The following is a 19,556-nucleotide window of genomic DNA, read 5'->3' as shown; positions in this document are numbered from 1 at the left end:
AGTTTAAACAAATTTGGAAAAAATTTTTTTATAAAATCCTACCTACCTAAGACAACAACATTTAGGGATTTTCTGCAGCACAAACACATTTATTCAACAGAATCTCTACTTGGAGAAAATTACCTGTTTGATTTTGTCCAAATTAAAGATGCATTGTCCAGGAATTTGCATACGTGGTGCATTGAGAATTGAACAGGTCAAACAAACGTTTTAAATACATTTGTCCTTGGGTTAGAATGTTTTGGATGGTTCTCATCAGAAGGTAATATGATGCCATAAAGAATCGTATGCACAAGAGAAGATTTGTAAAGGTGTAAATCACCTTTCAAGTGTAAGAAAAAAATATTTGCAGCATTTTACTGTTATTCATACGTGTAATGCATGTATTGTGAAGCTGCAACTTCATGCTGGCGCAAAATAAATAGGATCTGTATTCGTCTGACTTTTCTTTTTTTCACGTTTGCCGCACAAATACAGTACGTCCAAAAGCATTGCAGGCCTGTGAACAGCAATTTGCGACCGAAAAACAACAGAGTCAGAAACTGCAAAAAAACGGACTGGTCGCGTTTGTGGCGTGATCTTCTCTCATGCAAATTTAATTTATGCTTGCAAAACTTGTGTACACTTTCACAAATCTTACCCTGTGCATGCGATTCTTTACAGCATCATATTACCTTCATACTCTCAGTTCAGTACTTTGAAAATCAACAATTATTAAACACATTTAAAGGTGAATACAGTCATAAGGGAAAGGAAAGCTGATGTGCATTCTAAAAAGCAAAATAATTTGGATAATAATGTTTCTAGAACAGTGCCGGCTCTCTCTATAAGCGAACTAAGCGGCTCCTTCCCAGATAGCAACATTGTTTCGGCCCAGATCCGGCCCACATCTGGCACTTGTGGAATGCGGATCTGGCCCACATACAGCAGAGAATGACGGCCCTTGGGTGGCCCGCTCCTGTTTGCCAGATCTGGGCCACAAGCAGGCCATAGCAATGCCACATGTCAGCCAAGAGCAAAGAAATAAACCAGAACTGGACCTTATCTGAGACACAAAGTCTGTGTATATTAAATATGGAGTCATCTGAGCCTTAATAAGCCTGTTAACAAGCAGAATCACTGAAGGAAAGAAGAAAACAGATAAAGAGATGAGCAGAAACACAAGAACTACAACTGACTTCAGCCACAGTCTTAGATGAAATCAACTGAAGAGAAAAGAAGACATTAAATCTGTGAAGATCTCAGCAGAGGAGGATTAAACAACTCCACAAACAGCATTACCAGCTTCACTTATTACTTACAGACTGACTTTATTTCTGCCAGACGTCTACAAAAGTTTTATTGAGAATTAACAGAGGTTTAACTCTAATGTGTTTCATTTGAAGTCACCATAACAGTGATTAGTGCTTCCATTAGTTGGGCTCTTAACTCTTATTATATCTTTTGTCTTTTTTTGGCAGCTGTGACTGCTTTGTTTCGGCTCCCATTTTGATAGCCCCTGATCCGTCACGTCAGGTCGTGGTGGAGGTCAGAGGTGGGCGTAGGTGCGGTTCTTTCCCAGCGCTCTTCCACAGAAGACAATGCATCCTTGCCCGTTTTTATTCCATCATCTATCATCCGCCGAACGTAACTATGACATTGGTAACAGAGTTGTTGGCAGTCAAGTTAGCGTTGGAGGAGTGGCGTCATTGGTTAGAAGGGTCAGGGGTACCTTTTATCGTTTGGAACGATCACAATAACTTGGAATATATCATATTCGCCAAAAGACTCAACTCCTGATTTTGTTCTTTCATATGTCCAGGTTCCAAAAACATCAAACCCAATGCCTTGCCTCATATTTTTGATCACTCCAAATGCCTGTCCACTCCCGAGTGCATTTTATCTAAGAGACTCATTGACTCCACACTCACATGGCAGATTGAGTCGAGGGTCAACACGGCCTTTAAAGGGGTAACGCCTCTGCCCGGTTGCCCACCGAGTCGATTGTTTGTGCCGGAGGAACTACGGTCTGACGTCATTCGGTGGGGTCATTGTTTCATTGTAGCTCGTCATCCGGGAGTAAACCGTACCAGTTTTTTTTGGTTAAGCAACTGTGGCGATATGGAGGAAATCCATACCAGCTTTTCACTTTTTCTAATGGGCGGAAACCAATGAGTAAATTGAATATAAAAGAGAGCTAGAAACGGCAGAGGGAGAGTGGGAAAAAAACAAAACAAATGTGTAGGTTATCGGAGTGGGACACACGCTACCTGAAGGCCGTCGTTGCTATTCTTTGCTGGAATCTCTGTGCATGCGCTGACTGGGTGCGATCGCCAAAGTGACGGAGAAATCGAGCTCTGCATGGTTCGCCTGACTGGTGCAACACAATCCAGCCTGGTTCGCCTGCCTCAGGTATTAGTCTTGATGTCCATCATCTTTTAACCTCACGCCAAGTCTCCAAACTCTTTCCCCGGCCCTGGATTTGTAGCCGCTACACAGACTGCCTCACGCAGCCAACACACACCCACACACACATACACGCTCATTACACATGCACACGCCCATACACCAAACACTTGTTTGGGTTCTTTTTTTTTCTTTTTTTACATTTCTTTTCTTTTAGTTGAAATTAAACAGGAAAAACTGAGTTTGAAAAAAATAACAAACTTTAAAGGGGAAATGAAACAGTCAATCAAGTTTACATGATTTGCAAGATGGATTACCACTATAATCAACAATTATATAAGAAACATGACAAATGTAAACATATAAAAGAAAAAACGTTATATCTTTCGCGGCCAGGGGCGCCGCCATTGTGCAGTATTCTAACATGTGACGTCACGGGGTTGGTTGGCTTTAATAAACCTGGCTGAATGTATTAATATCCCGACATCAAACTGTCTACACCACGGAGTTTTGACCGCGAACAACTAACGACATCTAACGTTATATGTTAAATACAGCAGATGGACTATGACATGGTGGGCATCGCATTACAACAGCCAACCCGCTCTTCGCCCCAAACCACCACCGGCTGTTCGACTTAACAACGTAACTTTCCACTGCTCGGTTCCCACGCCGTATCGGCTCAAATGCATGTATTAATACATGATAACTTACATGGTGTTGACAAGAGACATGAATATGATGGCAGACATCGCGATCAATGTTTCCATGTGCAGTTTGTTAACATATAACGTTAGACGTCGTCTTTTTGTCTGGTACTAATAAACTTCACTAAAGTTAGCTAAACACTAAGTTAGTGTTAGCTAGTTCATGCTTACAGCTGTTAGCTAATAATGACTGTACCTAACATTGTTCGTGGTCAAAACTCCGTGGTGTAGACAGTTTGATGTCGGGATATTACTACATTCAGCCAGGTTTATTAAAGCCAACCAACCCCGTGACGTCACATGTGAGAATACTGCACAATGGCGGCGCCCTGGCTGCGAAAGATATAACGTTTTTTCTTTTTTTTCTTTTATATGTTTACATTTGTCATGTTTCTTATATAATTGTTGATTATAGTAGAAATCCATCTTGTAAATCATGTACACTTGACTGACTGCTTCAATTCCCCTTTAAGACATTAGTGGATCAAGGACTCTCATGGCTTTTTTTTTTGGTTTTGTTTGTGAAATCTTGAACAGCAGTCTCCCCTGTCTGGTTTCATTCAATCTTTTGTCATTTGTCATGTGAGGCAAAGAAAAAATACAAACTATGTGTGAAAATTGAACTTTGTGTAATTGTTTTTTTTTCCTGCAAAATGGTTTCTTAAAAAAAAAAAAAAATGACCTGAAACCCTTCAGTCTCTGAATGTGTGTCATTTAAGCCCTATTCTATGTTATTGTGGGTAAATTAAAACCTGTTTCATTCACACATTAATCTGCATTAATATTGTTCTTTTATGACATTATGAAATTAAAATAATGTCTGTACTGTACGTTATTTTACTGTACAATTATGCAGGGAATCGTCATTATGCAGATTGAGGACTGATGTGTCTCTTACACCTCTACACACATCTGTGCCATTTGCTTCACAGGACACACACACACACACACACTTATGCACACTACATACTACTGATCTAGTGGTTTCTAACATGTTTTGTCTCATCTGACAGCTTATAAACTGAACAGAATTGTGCTGAACTTAATTAAGATATCCTAATGTACAATCTAGATACTGGAACATAAATAACTTTAAATTGATCAGATTATTTATATTGGAGTCAGATAACTAAGAACTAACTGCTCATTTTCCTTCAACTGCTTTTTGATCCTATTATTGGTTCAAAATAGCACTATAAGCCTTCAGGTTTTACAAAATATAGTGTTCAGCAGTTGTTAAAGAGTTGATCAGCTTTTTTCGAAGGCTTGATTATGTTTATGTGATGCAGTCTAACATGTGTTCATGCTTCTCCCCTTACCTGTCACCCCCCATTTGAGAATCGAGTGCAATATGACATACCCATAATAAAATGGTTGTTGCTAATGAGTCCTTCTGACTATACACAAAACCAAGGTATCATTTAAAAGCTGACACTTGACAGTTTACTATGAACTACTCAGAAATACTCTAGCAATTACTAATAGAGAGATAAATAAGCTCAAAAACAATGAACAATCTGAGATCTGGGATCACCAGTGATCCCTGCTAGGCAAGGGGTTAAAAAAATAAAATAAATAAATAAATTATAAGAAGCCTCTCCCTCAGTAATACACGACGGACTCTGATTGGTCAGCTTGGCCCAGTGTGTTGTGATTCGCTAAGCGCCTAGTTCACGCTGTCCGGTGTTACAATATATTCGGTTCCTGAAATATTTGGTTCCAATGGGTGGAGCTATCATGAATATTCACGAGACCATAGCGTGCATGGGCGGGGCATATACAAGCGAGTGGAACAGAAATTATTGGCGTGAGCGCCTCAGATCGCGTTTTGTCCTAAACTACTCCTAACTGTTCGTTTCTCACGAATGACTGAGATTAAGCTTTTTAAATGTCTATTGTTGCATGTTTAAATAAATATTTATAAATATATTCTTGTGTTTTGATTCTGTCTCCCAAAGTTGTCTGTAGGCTATTGAAATAGCTTTTATAGGATGATAGCTCAAGACAACATCATAGGCTACTTGGAGTTGCATGTTGTTGCATGCTTTGAATGCTGCTTTACACTCAACTGAAAATCTTTTTGATACACAACTGTCAAAGGTTATCATAAATGTTAAGCTTCAGTTGTTTTCCCTATAGCAATGCTTTAGAACATTGGTCAAATTAAGTGATAATTATTTCAATTCTATTGATGTATAGCAAGGTCCAACTAAAGTAATTTCATACTCAGTTTGTGCAATTTGTACTTTTGAATGTACCATTCCAAAGGTAAGTGCACTTAATTGTAATAAAACAGAGACAAAACTCTTGATTCAAATTGATTCATTTAATTTAGTTTTTTATTTGGCAATGCCAAATTTCAAATTTTCTTTCATTGATATCATGCATGGGAGTACAAAATTAAGGGTGTTTGCATCTAGGGCAAATACAAACCTCAGTGTATAATATAGTATAAGACCTCATCTAAAAGTAATGTGTAAAATGTACAACTAAAATGTTTTGATCATGAAGAGACAGAAATCACTAAGTGTTAGTTAACTCACCTCTCATTGTGAAGTTCTGTGCTCTTCTAAGAAGGACATATTTTTTATTTATTTTTAGAAACACCATGAGGAACCTTTCCAGATTTTTTCAATTCATAAAAGGGTTTAAATATTTCCTTATCTATATTTACAGCCCAAGTGACAAATTCAACAAAGATGGGTAGGTTTATTTATATGAATTGTGGTTGAGACTCGGTATTATTTTAAAACATCACCATAGCTAATTGGATTTTGAATGCTTTACAAACTATGTACTGAACCAATTATTAATTGGCCAAAGCTGTGTACAATAGTAAATTGCACAGACATAGAGGTCAGAAATAGAGGTCAGTTTCTCAGGTGTGGTGGGATATGGACATATAATTAAAAGTATTCTCACTTAAAGGATATAATACATATAAATTTTATAATATAAAACTATATGCATAAAGTTATCTACCTATCCTAAATATGATCTCTAGACTGTTTAAAATTGATTAACAAAAACATCTGGTTTTTTTTAAAGCATTCATTCATTAACTCGAAATTATTTTTATAGTAACATACAGTGTCTTAAAATGACATATTTTATTCATATTCAGCTGTAAAAACAAGAATGTTAGACAAGAGAAAAAATGGGATCAAGGACAAAATTAATACAGCAGGAGGACTAATAAAATATTTACTATATTATTCAAATATGTATTTATAAATATACCTTTCCTTAATATTTTGGTATACCCATGCCTTCTACACCAGTGTGATTTTCTGTTCACTTGTTTTTAAAAAGATTACATAAGAATGATAACATTACTAAACTGATAAGATGTAGGCCTAATTTTTATGATGGTTAGTCATTATTATCATTTAATTAGACCAACGTTCTAAAGCATTGCTGGAAACAACTGTTAATGCATCTGAAGCTTAACATTTATGATAACCTTTGATAAAGTAAAGGTTGTGTATCAAAACGATTTTCAGTTAAGTCAGTATAAAGCAACATCCAAAGCATGCAACATGCAACTCCAAGTACTTAATGTACTTGTTGTAAGTTATGTTAGTTATGTCTTGAGCTATCAGCCTATAATTTAAAGACTATTTTAATAATATGCAGGCGACTTTGGAAGACAGAATAAAGACACAAGAATATATATATTTGCAATATTTATTTAAACAGCAATCACACACCTTTAAAAATCCTAATCTCAGTCACTCATTAAAAACGAACAGTTCTATAATGTCAGCAACAATTATTCTGGGAAAATTTGGAGAAATATGCCTTTATTGTAGGTGACATGCTACAAAACACACGCTATAAAACGATGAATTATTTATAAAAATATATACGAGTAGTTTAAGATTAACTTCGTTCAACTTTATTACCTTTTTGAAAATGAGCAGGCGCTCAGGCTAATAATTTCCGTTCCACTCGTTTTTATCGCCCCGCCCACGCTATGGTATCGTAAATATTCATTGTAGCTCCACCCATTGGAACCAAATATTTCAGGAACTGAATATATTGTAACACCGGAAGCGTCAAGCCGTTACCATAACAGTAGTTGCGCACCGGTGTAATGTAAACACAGGCGTCAATATTGCCTTATCAATTTCAGCCCGAATCAGATTTAGAGAATATTAGCGGAGGAATCAAGCAGAACTTGCGCACGAACGGCTGTTACAGGACGCTTTAGAAAGGTATGTTTTTTTGTAGATGTCTCATATTTTTTTATATAGGCCTACGCTGTTATTTGTAAATGCTAAGTTACTGCAAATGCTAACTTACTGTTTATGTTAAAACACGCAAAAAGTTCATACAATCGTTGTATGAGAAAGAAAGAAAATGTTTACACAGAACCATGTTTAATGTAACGTTCCTGTAGCCATGACATAATTATTTAATATGCCGTGTTTCAGACTTATCCCTTGATAAAACATGAACAAATACATACAGTGAACTAGAGTATTTGTATAATCTGACATAACGTTACATTTGACAGTAATATATTATTTAGTTACAGCCACAAATCTAACACTAAATCTGAAAAGGGTATTTTAGTTTTGCAATATAACTGTATAGGAAACAGTGCAACAAATACATATATGAATATAAATAATTATAAATTAATAATATTTGGAAAAAAATCTCTTTAAAACTTTCTAGAAACAATTTTGCTAGATAAAAGGCATTTCAGTTTTTAAATATGAAAGTCCAACAGAAACTTATACTCAGTCTTTCACTACAATCAGTGTAGTGAAATAAGAGACTTGAGTAATAGAGTACACAAATAAACCTCAACTGAACAATTAAAGGGTTAGTTCACCCACAAATGAAAATGATTTACTTGACGGCCCAGATAGTTAGTAAAGACAATGTTTAGGCTAAGTATCTACAGTGGCTCAACCATAAGTTTATCAAGCGACGAGAATACTTTTTGTGCGGGTAAAAAATAAAACAAAAAAACGACTTTATTCAACTATTTGGTTATTTGCTTATTTTTGGGGTTTTTTTGCGTACAAAAAGTATCTCGTCGCTTGATAAATCATGATGATTGTCAGTTTCTGCACATAAAACTGTTACGTGTTAGAGATCTAATTGCTTTAATACAATGTAGGCCTAGTTATCATAAAATCAAACCATCTTTCAGTTCATAGTTAGGCTATGTTGCGTGTTTGAAGATGAGTGTCATTAGTGCTTGTCTTTGTATTATTGATGTTTTACCCATGTCTTGGGTGTCACGATTCTCCAAATCCTCGATTCGATTACATTTTCGATTCTAAAGTCACGGTTCGATTCGATTCTCGATTAAAAAAATTTAAAGCACAAGCTATGCCATTTTTAGACTTTTATGCAATATAATAATATCTGACCTTTGTTCGCAATGTACCACACACTACATTGTCAAATTTAAAACGTTTATTAACAACATAATGTAACAATAACTTATATTTTCAGTCAATTGGAAACTTAAACAATATAACCTAGCCTATTACATATTATAGTCTTGGGGCTCCCTGGACTCCTCAGAGCAGTCACAGGCGAATAGCACAGCGTTTTAAATTGGGTTCCCACAGCGTTTGCAACGCAGTACGAGAGAACGTTCTCGTAAGGGAACTTACTTGGTTACTTACTTGCGTAACCTCGGTTCCCTTATAAGGGAACGAGTACTGCGTTGCCTTGCCATGCTATTTCGCTCATATCTGGTACTTCGCTTCAGTGGATTTAAACCTTAAAGGAGCCGTATGTAAGATTGTGGCCAAAACTGGTACTGCAATCACTTTCAAATTACTGTAGAGCGGTGTATCCCCTCCCCCTCCTCCCTGACTCGAGGTTGCCAGATAGGCTGCAGGATCCAGCAGGAACGTAGGCTGCTACGTAGCTGTGGTAACTAGAGCAGAGCTGGCAACCCGGATGCCGAAACACTACTAACTTTGTGATTGGTAGATAGGTGGAGGGTGGCGCTTCAGGCCAAAACACAAGACAACATCAACATCAGTTGAGGGCTGCAACTTCATTTTTTAAATGACAATATCCTGGCCGGACTACTGTTGTCAGTGATATAAGTATTTGAAATGAACATGATTTCTTAATGTCTAGTGACATATCAGGGCCATTTTATGATTAATTGAAATACATTTCTTACATACAGCTCCTTTAAGTCCTTTGGCGAGTTTTCTCTGAATTTATACACTTCAGCCGCGTCCAAATTGGCGTGCTCGAGGTTAGCAGGGTGCCAAGCGCTGTGCAGCTGCAATGTGTTTTAAAATAAAGGCTTCAATATTCTCGAGAAAAGGAATTTTACCTATTACAGGCAAGCCGAGGTGACGTGACATATGGGGCGTGGCAGCATCGACGATTCCATTTTTTTGATTTGATAATCGAGATTGAGCATTAATTTCGATCGATTTCGATTTGACACCCTTATCTTTCAATAGAGCTGTTTTACAGGGGTTTTATCATCTATCCTGACTCAAATAATGTGTTGCTAACAGCAAACACTCAGAATAAAGTGAGATGATCTGCTGATGATCCTGAATGGCTTGTTGAATGAGTGTTGATAGTCTGAGGCTCATCAATATTAACAGATCTGCTGAAAACACTCTTTATTTCATGACAATAGTTCCTGTTTTCACCTCATTTATTATGCTGATGTCTTCAGATCTCCTGTAAATTGACACTTCAAGGTCATTTCATTGGTGTGAATAGACTGAGAGTAATTGTTGGTTTCTATAGAGAGATAAGCTGCGCGATTTTTTTTTATTCTTTTTTTTTATTCTAAATATCACTAAAAAACTATTGCGAAATGACGGCGTTTCCATTAACCGATGTTATGCGACTAAAACATAATTTTTTTCCTCTTGCAATAAGTCATTCCAAAAATCATGGCAACGGACGTTGGTAAGTTTATATATATATATATATATATATATATATATATATATATATATATATCACAGCCACATACCGCACTAGACATTATTATTATTATTAATGGAAGGAAACGTAGGCGTGTTATCCAAGCATTAATGGTAAGGAAAGACCCTTATACTGTGTCTGTGAGCGTCACATATGAAGTGTTTCTGGGTTTTTCTCACTCATTTCTGCTCCGAGGTCTTGATTGTGGCATTTCTTTGAGGTTTAGAATCCAGTATTTCTGTCATTCTTTTGTCTTTTATGAATTTAATAAAGAACTCCGTCTCGTATTCTGTCCAAACACACCGCGCCTTCTAAGTCAGGTGACTGTAAATGCGCAAAAACTGTTTCCATTGCAGTTTTGCGAAATATTTCTTTTTCAAATTGCCTAAAAAACCACCTCATGCAAGCGTAAAAACTTTTTTGCGATAAATGGGAGTTTTTGCAAAATTGACGTGTTTCCATTGAGCGTATTTTCAATTCGCAATTTCAATTTGCGCAATTTGAAGGGTAATGGAAACGCGGCTATAGACATAAATGCTTTAATGTCATTTAGTATTAAAACAAACTCAGTAACTGATGACTTTGGTTTTTGCAGATCAGCTCCTCCCACAGCAATCACATCATCAGTGAAGCTCCTCCCACTGTAATTCTCCAATAAATGCTGGAATATTCCCATCAGCTACAAGTGAAGACGAGCATCAGGAAGAGATGATATCTGTAAAGACTGAGTTTATTAAAGAGGACAGTGAGAACATGAGTGATCCAGAACCCTGCAAAATGAAACACACTGAAGGTCCTGAAGAACAAAGAGGTTGGTGTTTATTCTTCATTCATTCATGATGCTGAAGAACATTCATGTTAGAAATATTCAAGCACTTCATTACTTTTAGATAAACAGTAAAACTATGAAATGGTAAGTGTTCTTGTTTGTTTACGACAAATGGTCAGTAAAGGGAGGTTTTAGAAATTGTTATATTGACTGTCAATATCAGGTCCAACTAAATATTTTAGCTGTTTTATTTTACATTTATAACTGGCTCACATTTTTTGCAGCCATGTTACCAAACATTTTGACATTTCTCAATATAGTTTGCTGGGTATTGACACAAGTTTTGATTAAATATCTATTCACAAGCTTGAGATTCGATTGTTTTGGAAATACTGATGTATATCAGATTAAGTACACTGTAAAAAATTTACTGTAAAATTTACAGTAACTTACTGGCAACTTTGGTTGCCAGTAAGACTGTAAAATTTACAAGAGTCCTGTAAATCATTAACTACAATTGTACTGTAAAATTTACAGTAACTTACTGGCAACTTTGGTTGCCAGTAAGACTGTAAAATTTCCAAGAGCACTGTAAATCATTAACTACAATTGTACCGTAAAAAACACAGCACACTGCCTTATATATGCTGTAAAATTGTTTTTACAGCTGTAACTAAAATTACAGTCGAAATAATGTTTATTAATGCAAGAGAAATTACAAGAGCAACAATGAACTTACATGTACTGCTATACATTTTACAGTAAATTAGAGCATTTGCTGTGGAATTCAATTCACTATTTGAGATTTTTCACTGCTGTGTGTATACGTTTGCTGTAAGTTTCAGCCTTTTTGTCAAATAAAACTCACAATAACAGGTTTTCATTAATATAACAAATTTATTGTGCAATAATGGGTATTTAACATAAGCACCAGATTCCAAAATATATTTGGAGAAACAAAAATGGAGATTAAATGAAAGGCTTTAGCCTTGGAAAGAACCACTGAGAACAGGATTAGTTCACCTAAAAATGAAAATTTCCTGATAATTTACTCACCCCAATGTCATCCAAGATGTTCATGTCTTTTTTCTTCAGTGGAAAATAAATAAAGTTTTTTGAGGAAAACATTTCAGGATTTGTATCCACACAATGGATTTCAGTCGCAACCAGCATGTTGAAGTCCAAATCAATGCAGTTTCAAAGGGCTTTGAAGTGCCATGAACTTGGAAATCAGGTCAGAGTCTCTTGTATCAATTCCATTGGAATACTTTTGTTTAAATGGCAAGCCATTCAAAGTCCATTAGTTTCCGTAACAGTGTGCATACATGTGGGTTCATTCCATGCATTTTCTTGTTTCCAGCAGCAACTTTTGATCCAGTTCCCGGGTTAAGTCCTCTGTGAAAAAAAACACACAACATCCAATTATCAAAAAAACAGTATACACTTAAACAATAAAATACAAAATTTGTCATACAACTCATAAATTACATTTAATTCCAATTAATGAAGAGTTAGGGTCATATTTAATTTTATCCAAAATTTTAATATAAAAATATTTAGCCTTACATGTTACAATAAACAAAATGTACAGATTATATCATTATTATACACATTTAATTTTAGTAATTTTAGATTTAGTTATTCATGCAGTGAATAAAATAATTCTCTATTCAGTGTGTGGTTAGCAATTTTTTGTTGTTCATTTGAAAACTTTTACATAAAATATCTAATCCTGATAAACTATCCTAAATTGAAAACCTAAAAAAAAAAAGTCAAGAAAATTTGAAAGTCCACAATAAATACTGAGTAAGATTTTATGCTCTGAAATACCTCTGAATAAATTCCAGCGTGCATGCAGCGTCATCCTGATAAGCAAGATTTAAGTTGAAATAGGTCGCAAACAATGCTGCCAGGCCCTCAACAAATGTCTCTGAAAATGGGCCCAGGACAACTTCCCTTTCGACTGACAACATCCACTTGTTTGGGGTCATGGATTCACCTATAAAAAATAAAAAAAATATGGCAGGCCATAGATTAATAAGTGTTGTAAAAGTATGGTTCATGGGTAGCTCATGATAAAGGGATAGTCTGAAAATAATTAAATGAAGTGAAAATTACCATGATTTACTCACGCTATCCTAGGAGTAAATTACTTTCTTCTTTCAGACAATTGCAATCGGAGTTATATTAAAATCTCATCCTCCATTCACTGCCATTATAAAGCTTGGAAGAGCCAGGACATTCTTTAAAATAACTGATTGTATTTGTCTGAAAGAAAAAAGTCATATACACCTAGGATGGCTTGTGGGTGAGTAAATCATGATGTATTTTTTTATTTTTAGATAAAGACACACAAAGTAAAGCAATAAACCTTGGATGATCAGTGCGGGTGAATCCGGTAATCCATCTCTTTCCATGTCGGCTGCAGTTGCTGCTGCCTAAGAAAAACAAAAATTAATTTAGCATTACAATTAAATCTTTAAGACATTAAAAATCTAAATGTTATACTTACATCAGCTTCAATTAGAAGGGATTCTGTTCTCTCTTTAAAATGGGCCATTAAGAGTTGCAAGATGCACAGGACCAGAGAATTTCCCTCTTGATACTTCGACAGAACAGCACACACCTCATTGCTTGTTGGCTTTTCTTGAAAAAATCTTAGAATCCTCTTTCCTTTACCTTCAATGCTCTCCATGATTTTTTGTAGCAGTGAGATGTCAGTAAGCAATTGGAAATGTAAAAAGATCCCCTTCAGACAAAACAGATAACGCCATGAGTTCTTTAGTTCAGACAGTGGCGGAGGAGGCGCTGACGGTAATATGTGACCTCCATCAACTTGTGAAGTTCTCCTCTATCGGCTCCAGACATTCCTTCAGTAGAAATTTACTGAGAGAGACAAAATATGTGGGCAATCAGGTACACCACATCTAAATCCTGATTTAAAATATAATAAAATAAATAAATAAAAACTTCACAAGCTAATAAATGCACAGCAAGAAAGCATGTGCACAGCAAATACCAATGTACTTTCTATTTAACAACTAAATTACAAATATGAATACCAAGCACCCTTACAAGTAATATTAACATAAAACTAAAACAGAAAATACTTCATTACACCATCTTAAATTGAACAAAAACGTGCTATTACATTAGCTAATGGCTTGGCAGTCAAGTTAAACACTATTTAGTTGCAAAAAACCTACACAATTTAATTGCAATGTTTAAAAGCTTACATGTTACCAACAACAATGTAAAATCATTTTATACCGAACAGTTATCAAAAATGTAATCGTAAAAAAATGACAGCCCAGCCACACTTTCACGGTGAAGAAAATAACAGTTAACGTTAGCCAGCTAATCGTTCATCTGTGTTTGGACTCAAGCAAATTCAGTATCATAAAATTGGACAAATAATCTAGATTATCCATTTTGCAACGTCACAAAATAAAAATAATAGTTAATATATTGTGGATGTAACAGGATTTCACGTTTACAATAAAGCATGAATTACTAACGTTACACACCTCGTCGTCTCACTCTCAATCGAGGTCCTCCTCCGGTAAACGTAGCCCATGAGGTGAGCGCGAAAATTGAGTTGTGATGATGCAGCGCGGGGAAAGTCCCAACTCCCAAGATGTCCACTGAAGATGACGATTGACGAAATGACATCACACGCACTGCACTACGCCGATGTCGTTGTTTAATCATTGGAGTTTTTTAAAAGCCAACAGTTTTAAAGTACTAGAGGTGTACGTTATATAATCAAATGTCAGAGTTTAAATGGTGTAAATAATTCGCTAAAAAAAGGCTGTATTTATTACAGTTGACTATTACTTTAGTGTTATTGAATTGTGAAGCGCCAAAACTTTTGCAACCGTTTTTTTTTCTTCTTAAAAAAATAAATAAAATAAATTACAATGGTATGCATGATATCCAGTAGCATTTACTGTCATAGGAACATGCATGCTCCCACATGGCAAAATACAGTAATACTGTAAATGTAAAAATACAGTAGTCTATTGTAAATATTTACTGTAAAAACTACAGCAATTTTTAACAGTGTACATGCTCTCAAGGAAAGAAAATCTCTCAAATAATGCTGTAAACTACACATGGGAGTCAGTTGGTACTACACTACTATAATATTGAAGGTTACAATTTACTGATTTGTATACAAACTGAAGGATTCAAATTTAAGAATATGTTTTCAGATATGCTTCCTTACATAACATCACGGTGAAGAATACTGATTTTAGCATTTGAGGTTTTAATTTAGATAGTATATAAACTGAGAAAGTGATTATTGAGTTTACAGCAAGATAGTCCTGCCCGACCTGTTTTTCCTTTGTAAGTTAAATGAGTCAGATCACGGAGACGCTAACCTATTGTCTTTAATGGCTCTTGGAGCAAGAACCACAGTCCAGACGTTGAATCGTTTGGCTGATTGGATTAGCACATATGCATTTGAGTGGTTATGCTGATTGGATTGAGACTGCCGGTCTGTGGCGGGTTCCTTAACTTGTATACATGCTTTGTTTGAATTTGTCTCCACCCCCAAAAGTCCCTCCTCCTAAAATGCCTATAAGATACCATGTAATGTTATGTTAGATTAGATCATGTTGGAAGTTTCTACAGCCGCGTACAGTGGAGTTCTCAATAAAGAATAACTTCTGTTGAACGTGATCCCGACTGTCTCACTGGTCTCTGCTTTGAAGAAAGAAAAACTTTACAACAGACACTTAAATTACATTCAAGGATGGTTTTTTTTATAATAGTGAAGTTATACTAACTTTACAATTACATAATCATATTTCTACCTTTAAATATTCACATTTAAATGGTGGCTGTCACAAAAACTTTACTGATTTATTCAAACATTCATTAAATATCGAACATTAAAAATTATAATGCATATGTAATGTGGTGCATTTATATATTTATGAAAATGCTCCTCTAGAATAATTTTTTTTAGCTGACTAGCAAGTTATGGTCACTGAATATGGTTTTCTTTTTTGTATGATTTATTTATAATTTTTATGATGCATACATAAAGAAAATAAGTTAACAACCAAATAAATAACAAAAAAGTTAAAGGACAAAAAGTAAAAAAAGGAAGTAGTAAAATAAATCTAAATACATTCTCATCAGCAGATGACACTGGAAAACTGAGAAATACTGAGACAGACCAACAAAGTATTAAGTGCACTTAAAACTGAATTCTAAACATCATTGTAGGGCTGGGCGATAAAACGATAACGATAATTATCGCGATATAATTTTTCTCGATAAAACGATATCAAGAGGTCGATAAATGTTCGATAATGTTTATGCACCAAAAGCGGAACAAAACTCATTTGAACCGCGCACCACACGGATCGTTTATCTGCTCGGCTCAAAGTCCAAACGGCAGCGCAGCGCGAGCTCACTAAAGTTAGAGCAGATGCGTTTACTCTGATCAGTCTCGGTCACGAGATCCAGTGAGAAGCGCTTGAATTCAGCGAAGAACACAAACATCTCAGTGATTTAAACCAGTTTAAAGGCAGATGAAACAGCGCTGATGAACAGGGGAAACACTGTGCGCAGCGATACAGTCAGAAGGCTTTTCCGTCTACAAATTCCCATCATTTACCATAGATTTACTGTAACGTTAGCCTAGTAATATTAACTGCACCATGAAATGTGGGATATCCATCCATCCATCCATCCACATTGAATTGTATTATATTATTCTAATGGAATATAATTACAGTATTTAATAATGTATCTATCACTCTCTCTCCTCTCTCCACTGGGCCGGTGAAGAGAAAGTCTATTTTTTTCAAGTTTGATGAAATACAAGGCATCTTCAATCCACCTAGAGTGTGATGAGGGTGGAATATGTTTTTTCTGAGGTAAATGTGACGTTACATGACATATTGTTTACAAGATGTCTTTCCGTGGTTGAAACACTAATTAAGCGATTACATGAGACATGTTACGTGTTTAGATGAGTTTTACTGTATGTTTTAACACCTTCAGATGTACATTCATGTTTATTTTGAGCTGTAACTGAGATTAAAGAGGAGATGATCAGTTCACGTGTGCTTCTGTCACGCCACATTAAACAGCGCCAAAACGGTATTTATTTTTTGAATTTTGTAATAAAATGACCGTAATTTCAAACCGTAGACTTTGTTTCATATCATATTTCATATTTTTTACCCAGCCCTAATAAACAGTAAACTGTATTAAGTAAATAAGCTTGAATCCCAGAATGGCTGACAGTGATAGGCATAACCTATTTATCGGTTTTCCTGTCACCAAAGAACATTAACCAGAAGAGTCTCCGAGTCACTCCACAGATTTCAAACACACTCCAGTGAGGAGGAGAACGACTCCCCATCACTAGACACCAAACTTGTGTTTGATTTCTTTATATGTGGTTGAGTGGTTATTTTGGGGGTACATTTTTATAACATTTTTTCATAACAATTTTTTTTTAAAACTTTATTTGATTTTTTTGATTTTTTTTTGATTTGACAAGAAAAAAAAAAGAAAAAAAAACAGACAGACCAAGGGGCAGCAGGCATAATCAACATAGTTAACAGAAATGCTCAACATCATGTTAAAACAACAACAACAACAACAACAACAAAAAAACATCTCACTTTGTATTCAGATAAGATATCCAGTTTTTCCAATATGCTTCACATTTCCTCCTGGCATGTCTCAAAGAGAAAGTCAAATGTTCCGTAACATACATTTCCCATTCAGCAATTGTCAGGGACTCTCTACTTAGCCATTTCCTAGTTATTGCAACAGTAAAATTAAACTCAAGCTCTGAGCCGATTATTGACCTTATTTCCGTCACCACCTCTACCCAATACAAAGAAATAATAAGACACTCCCAAAAGATATGAAAATGACCAGCAGACATATTACCACACATTCTCCAACACTGACCATGCTCAGGATTGTTGCTCTGTGATTTCTTTATATTTTCCAGTAGTGTTAATATGTTTATTGAAGTGGTGCCTCAGCTGAAGGTATCTGAAGAAATCTTCCTTCCCTAAATTGTCTGTATCTATGAGTTTTTTAAAGGTATCCAAACCGTCAGTGGAGGATATTATACAGTACGAAGTGATACCTGAATTCATCCAGTGTTTGAATCTGCCAATCTAGCTGGTGCGAATTCTGTATCATAATTCACCCAACGTAATATTAGTACATTTCTTTCAAATTCCTTATTTTTAGTTTGTGCCAGATGTTAAAAGGGACTGCCATCTAATTAGTTCATTTGTTCAGATGTTTCTTCAGGAGAGTTTTTTCGCCCAGTATAGATTGGAGAGGTATGCTTGTTTGATTTTGCTCTAGGACCTTCCATTTTGCATCACACTCAGGGTCACACAAACATACCAGAGAACGCAACTGTGCTGCTCTATAATAGTCTTCCAAGCACGGTAGAGCCATACCACCTATGTCCTTGGGGAGTTGTAATGTTTGAAATCTAATTCTTGGTTTTTGTTTTCCCCAAATAAAAGATGAGATAATTCTATTCCATTTACTGACTTGTTTGGGAGGTACTTCAACAGGCAATGATTGAAAAAGAAAAATCAGCCTGGATAGTAGTTGTACATGTTCATTGGTAATAATGACCAACAGTTTAAATCTTATCAGCTGTTATAGGAATGTAATTGTGGTCATAAATGGCAGAGATCTCTTTAGGTATGTGTATCCCTAAATATTTAGGCCTAATTGTATTACCTTTCCATTTAAATTGACAGATTTTGTAAATGATTTCTTGTGGTTCATAGTCGAAAGTAAGCGTTTGAGTTTTATGCAGATTTAATTTATAGCTGGAATATGAACCAAATTCTTTAAGAAGAGATAATAATTTGGGCAGGCTTGCATTAGGACTGGTAAGTCTCACAAGTATGTTGTCCGCATATGCACATATCTTATGTTGTGTGTTTCCTATTAATACCCCTGTTATATCCTTGTCATCTCTAATTGCCTGCGCCAGAGGCTCTATAAAGAGGGCGAATAGGGTGGGACTGAGGGGACATCCCTGTCAACATCCCCTTTCAAGAGATATTGTTTTAGATAAGTCCCCATTTATTTGAATTCTAGCCGTAGGAGAGGAGTATAGGGAGTTAAAACATCTAATTACCTGGTCATCAAAACCAAAGCGTCTAAGGACTAAATATATTTCCATCAGACAGAGTCAAAAGCCTTTTCGGCATCAAGACTTGCAGATTCCATGTCACTGTTTCTCATGTGGTCAATGAGGTGGAGAGCCCGTCTAAGACTGTTTGGTCTGTGTCTATTCAGTTTTCCAGTCGTTTTGAAGTATTGACGCATATTGAAGTATTGACGCATATAATCTATAATCTATGTTTAACTGATATGTCTATAAGAGCTACAGTCTGTTTTGTTTTTACCCATTTTAGGAATCACTGAGATTACTGCTGGTCTCCAGGACAGCGGGGTCTCACCACCTCCCAGAACATAGTTTAAACAATCCTTAAGCATTGGTGTTATTGTTTCCCTGAGGGTTTTATACCATTCTGATGGGTACCCATCGGCACCTGGCATTTTATTTGCTTTCAATCTTGATATTGCCTTGTTTATTTCATCGTCTGTTATCTCCTGTGTTATTATTTTGTTTTGCTCTAGATGGTAAATCTAAAGGTGTTAGAAAGGATGATATGACAGCTGACTCACTTGTCCGAGATTGAGCATATAATTTTGTGTAGTACATTTCAAAGGCATTTTCT

General features: G+C 35.7%; 2 protein-coding genes across 3 annotated transcripts in view; one reads left to right on the top strand and one right to left on the bottom strand.

The window, feature by feature from the left end:
• LOC311087681 (uncharacterized protein) overlaps positions 1-19,556 on the top strand; it is a 48,800-nt gene that overhangs the window by 19,999 nt on the left and 9,245 nt on the right. Inside the window, exons 1-2 of one of the 2 annotated variants that reach the window (XM_084121065.1) lie at positions 7,138-7,309; positions 10,624-10,839. In XM_084121065.1, coding sequence (XP_083977191.1) covers positions 10,737-10,839 — 103 coding nt within the window. In that variant the 5' untranslated portion in view covers positions 7,138-7,309; positions 10,624-10,736. Of the gene's footprint in view, positions 1-7,137; positions 7,310-10,623; positions 10,840-19,556 lie in introns of those variants that run through there. The other variant, XM_084121066.1, reaches the window with a different exon arrangement.
• On the bottom strand, positions 11,679-17,314 carry LOC311087952 (uncharacterized protein). The gene is made up of 5 exons (XM_084121488.1): positions 14,325-17,314; positions 13,310-13,683; positions 13,169-13,235; positions 12,628-12,796; positions 11,679-12,192 (listed from the first exon to the last, which is right to left on the bottom strand). Exons 2-5 carry the CDS (start codon positions 13,490-13,492, stop codon positions 12,072-12,074), a joined length of 540 nt encoding a protein of 179 aa, XP_083977614.1. The 5' UTR covers positions 13,493-13,683; positions 14,325-17,314; the 3' UTR covers positions 11,679-12,071.

Source organism: Abramis brama (assembly GCF_963993115.1).
Source record: "Abramis brama genome assembly, chromosome: 1".
Taxonomy (NCBI): Eukaryota; Metazoa; Chordata; class Actinopteri; order Cypriniformes; family Leuciscidae; genus Abramis; species Abramis brama.
This window is presented reverse-complemented; position numbering and strand designations above follow the sequence as displayed.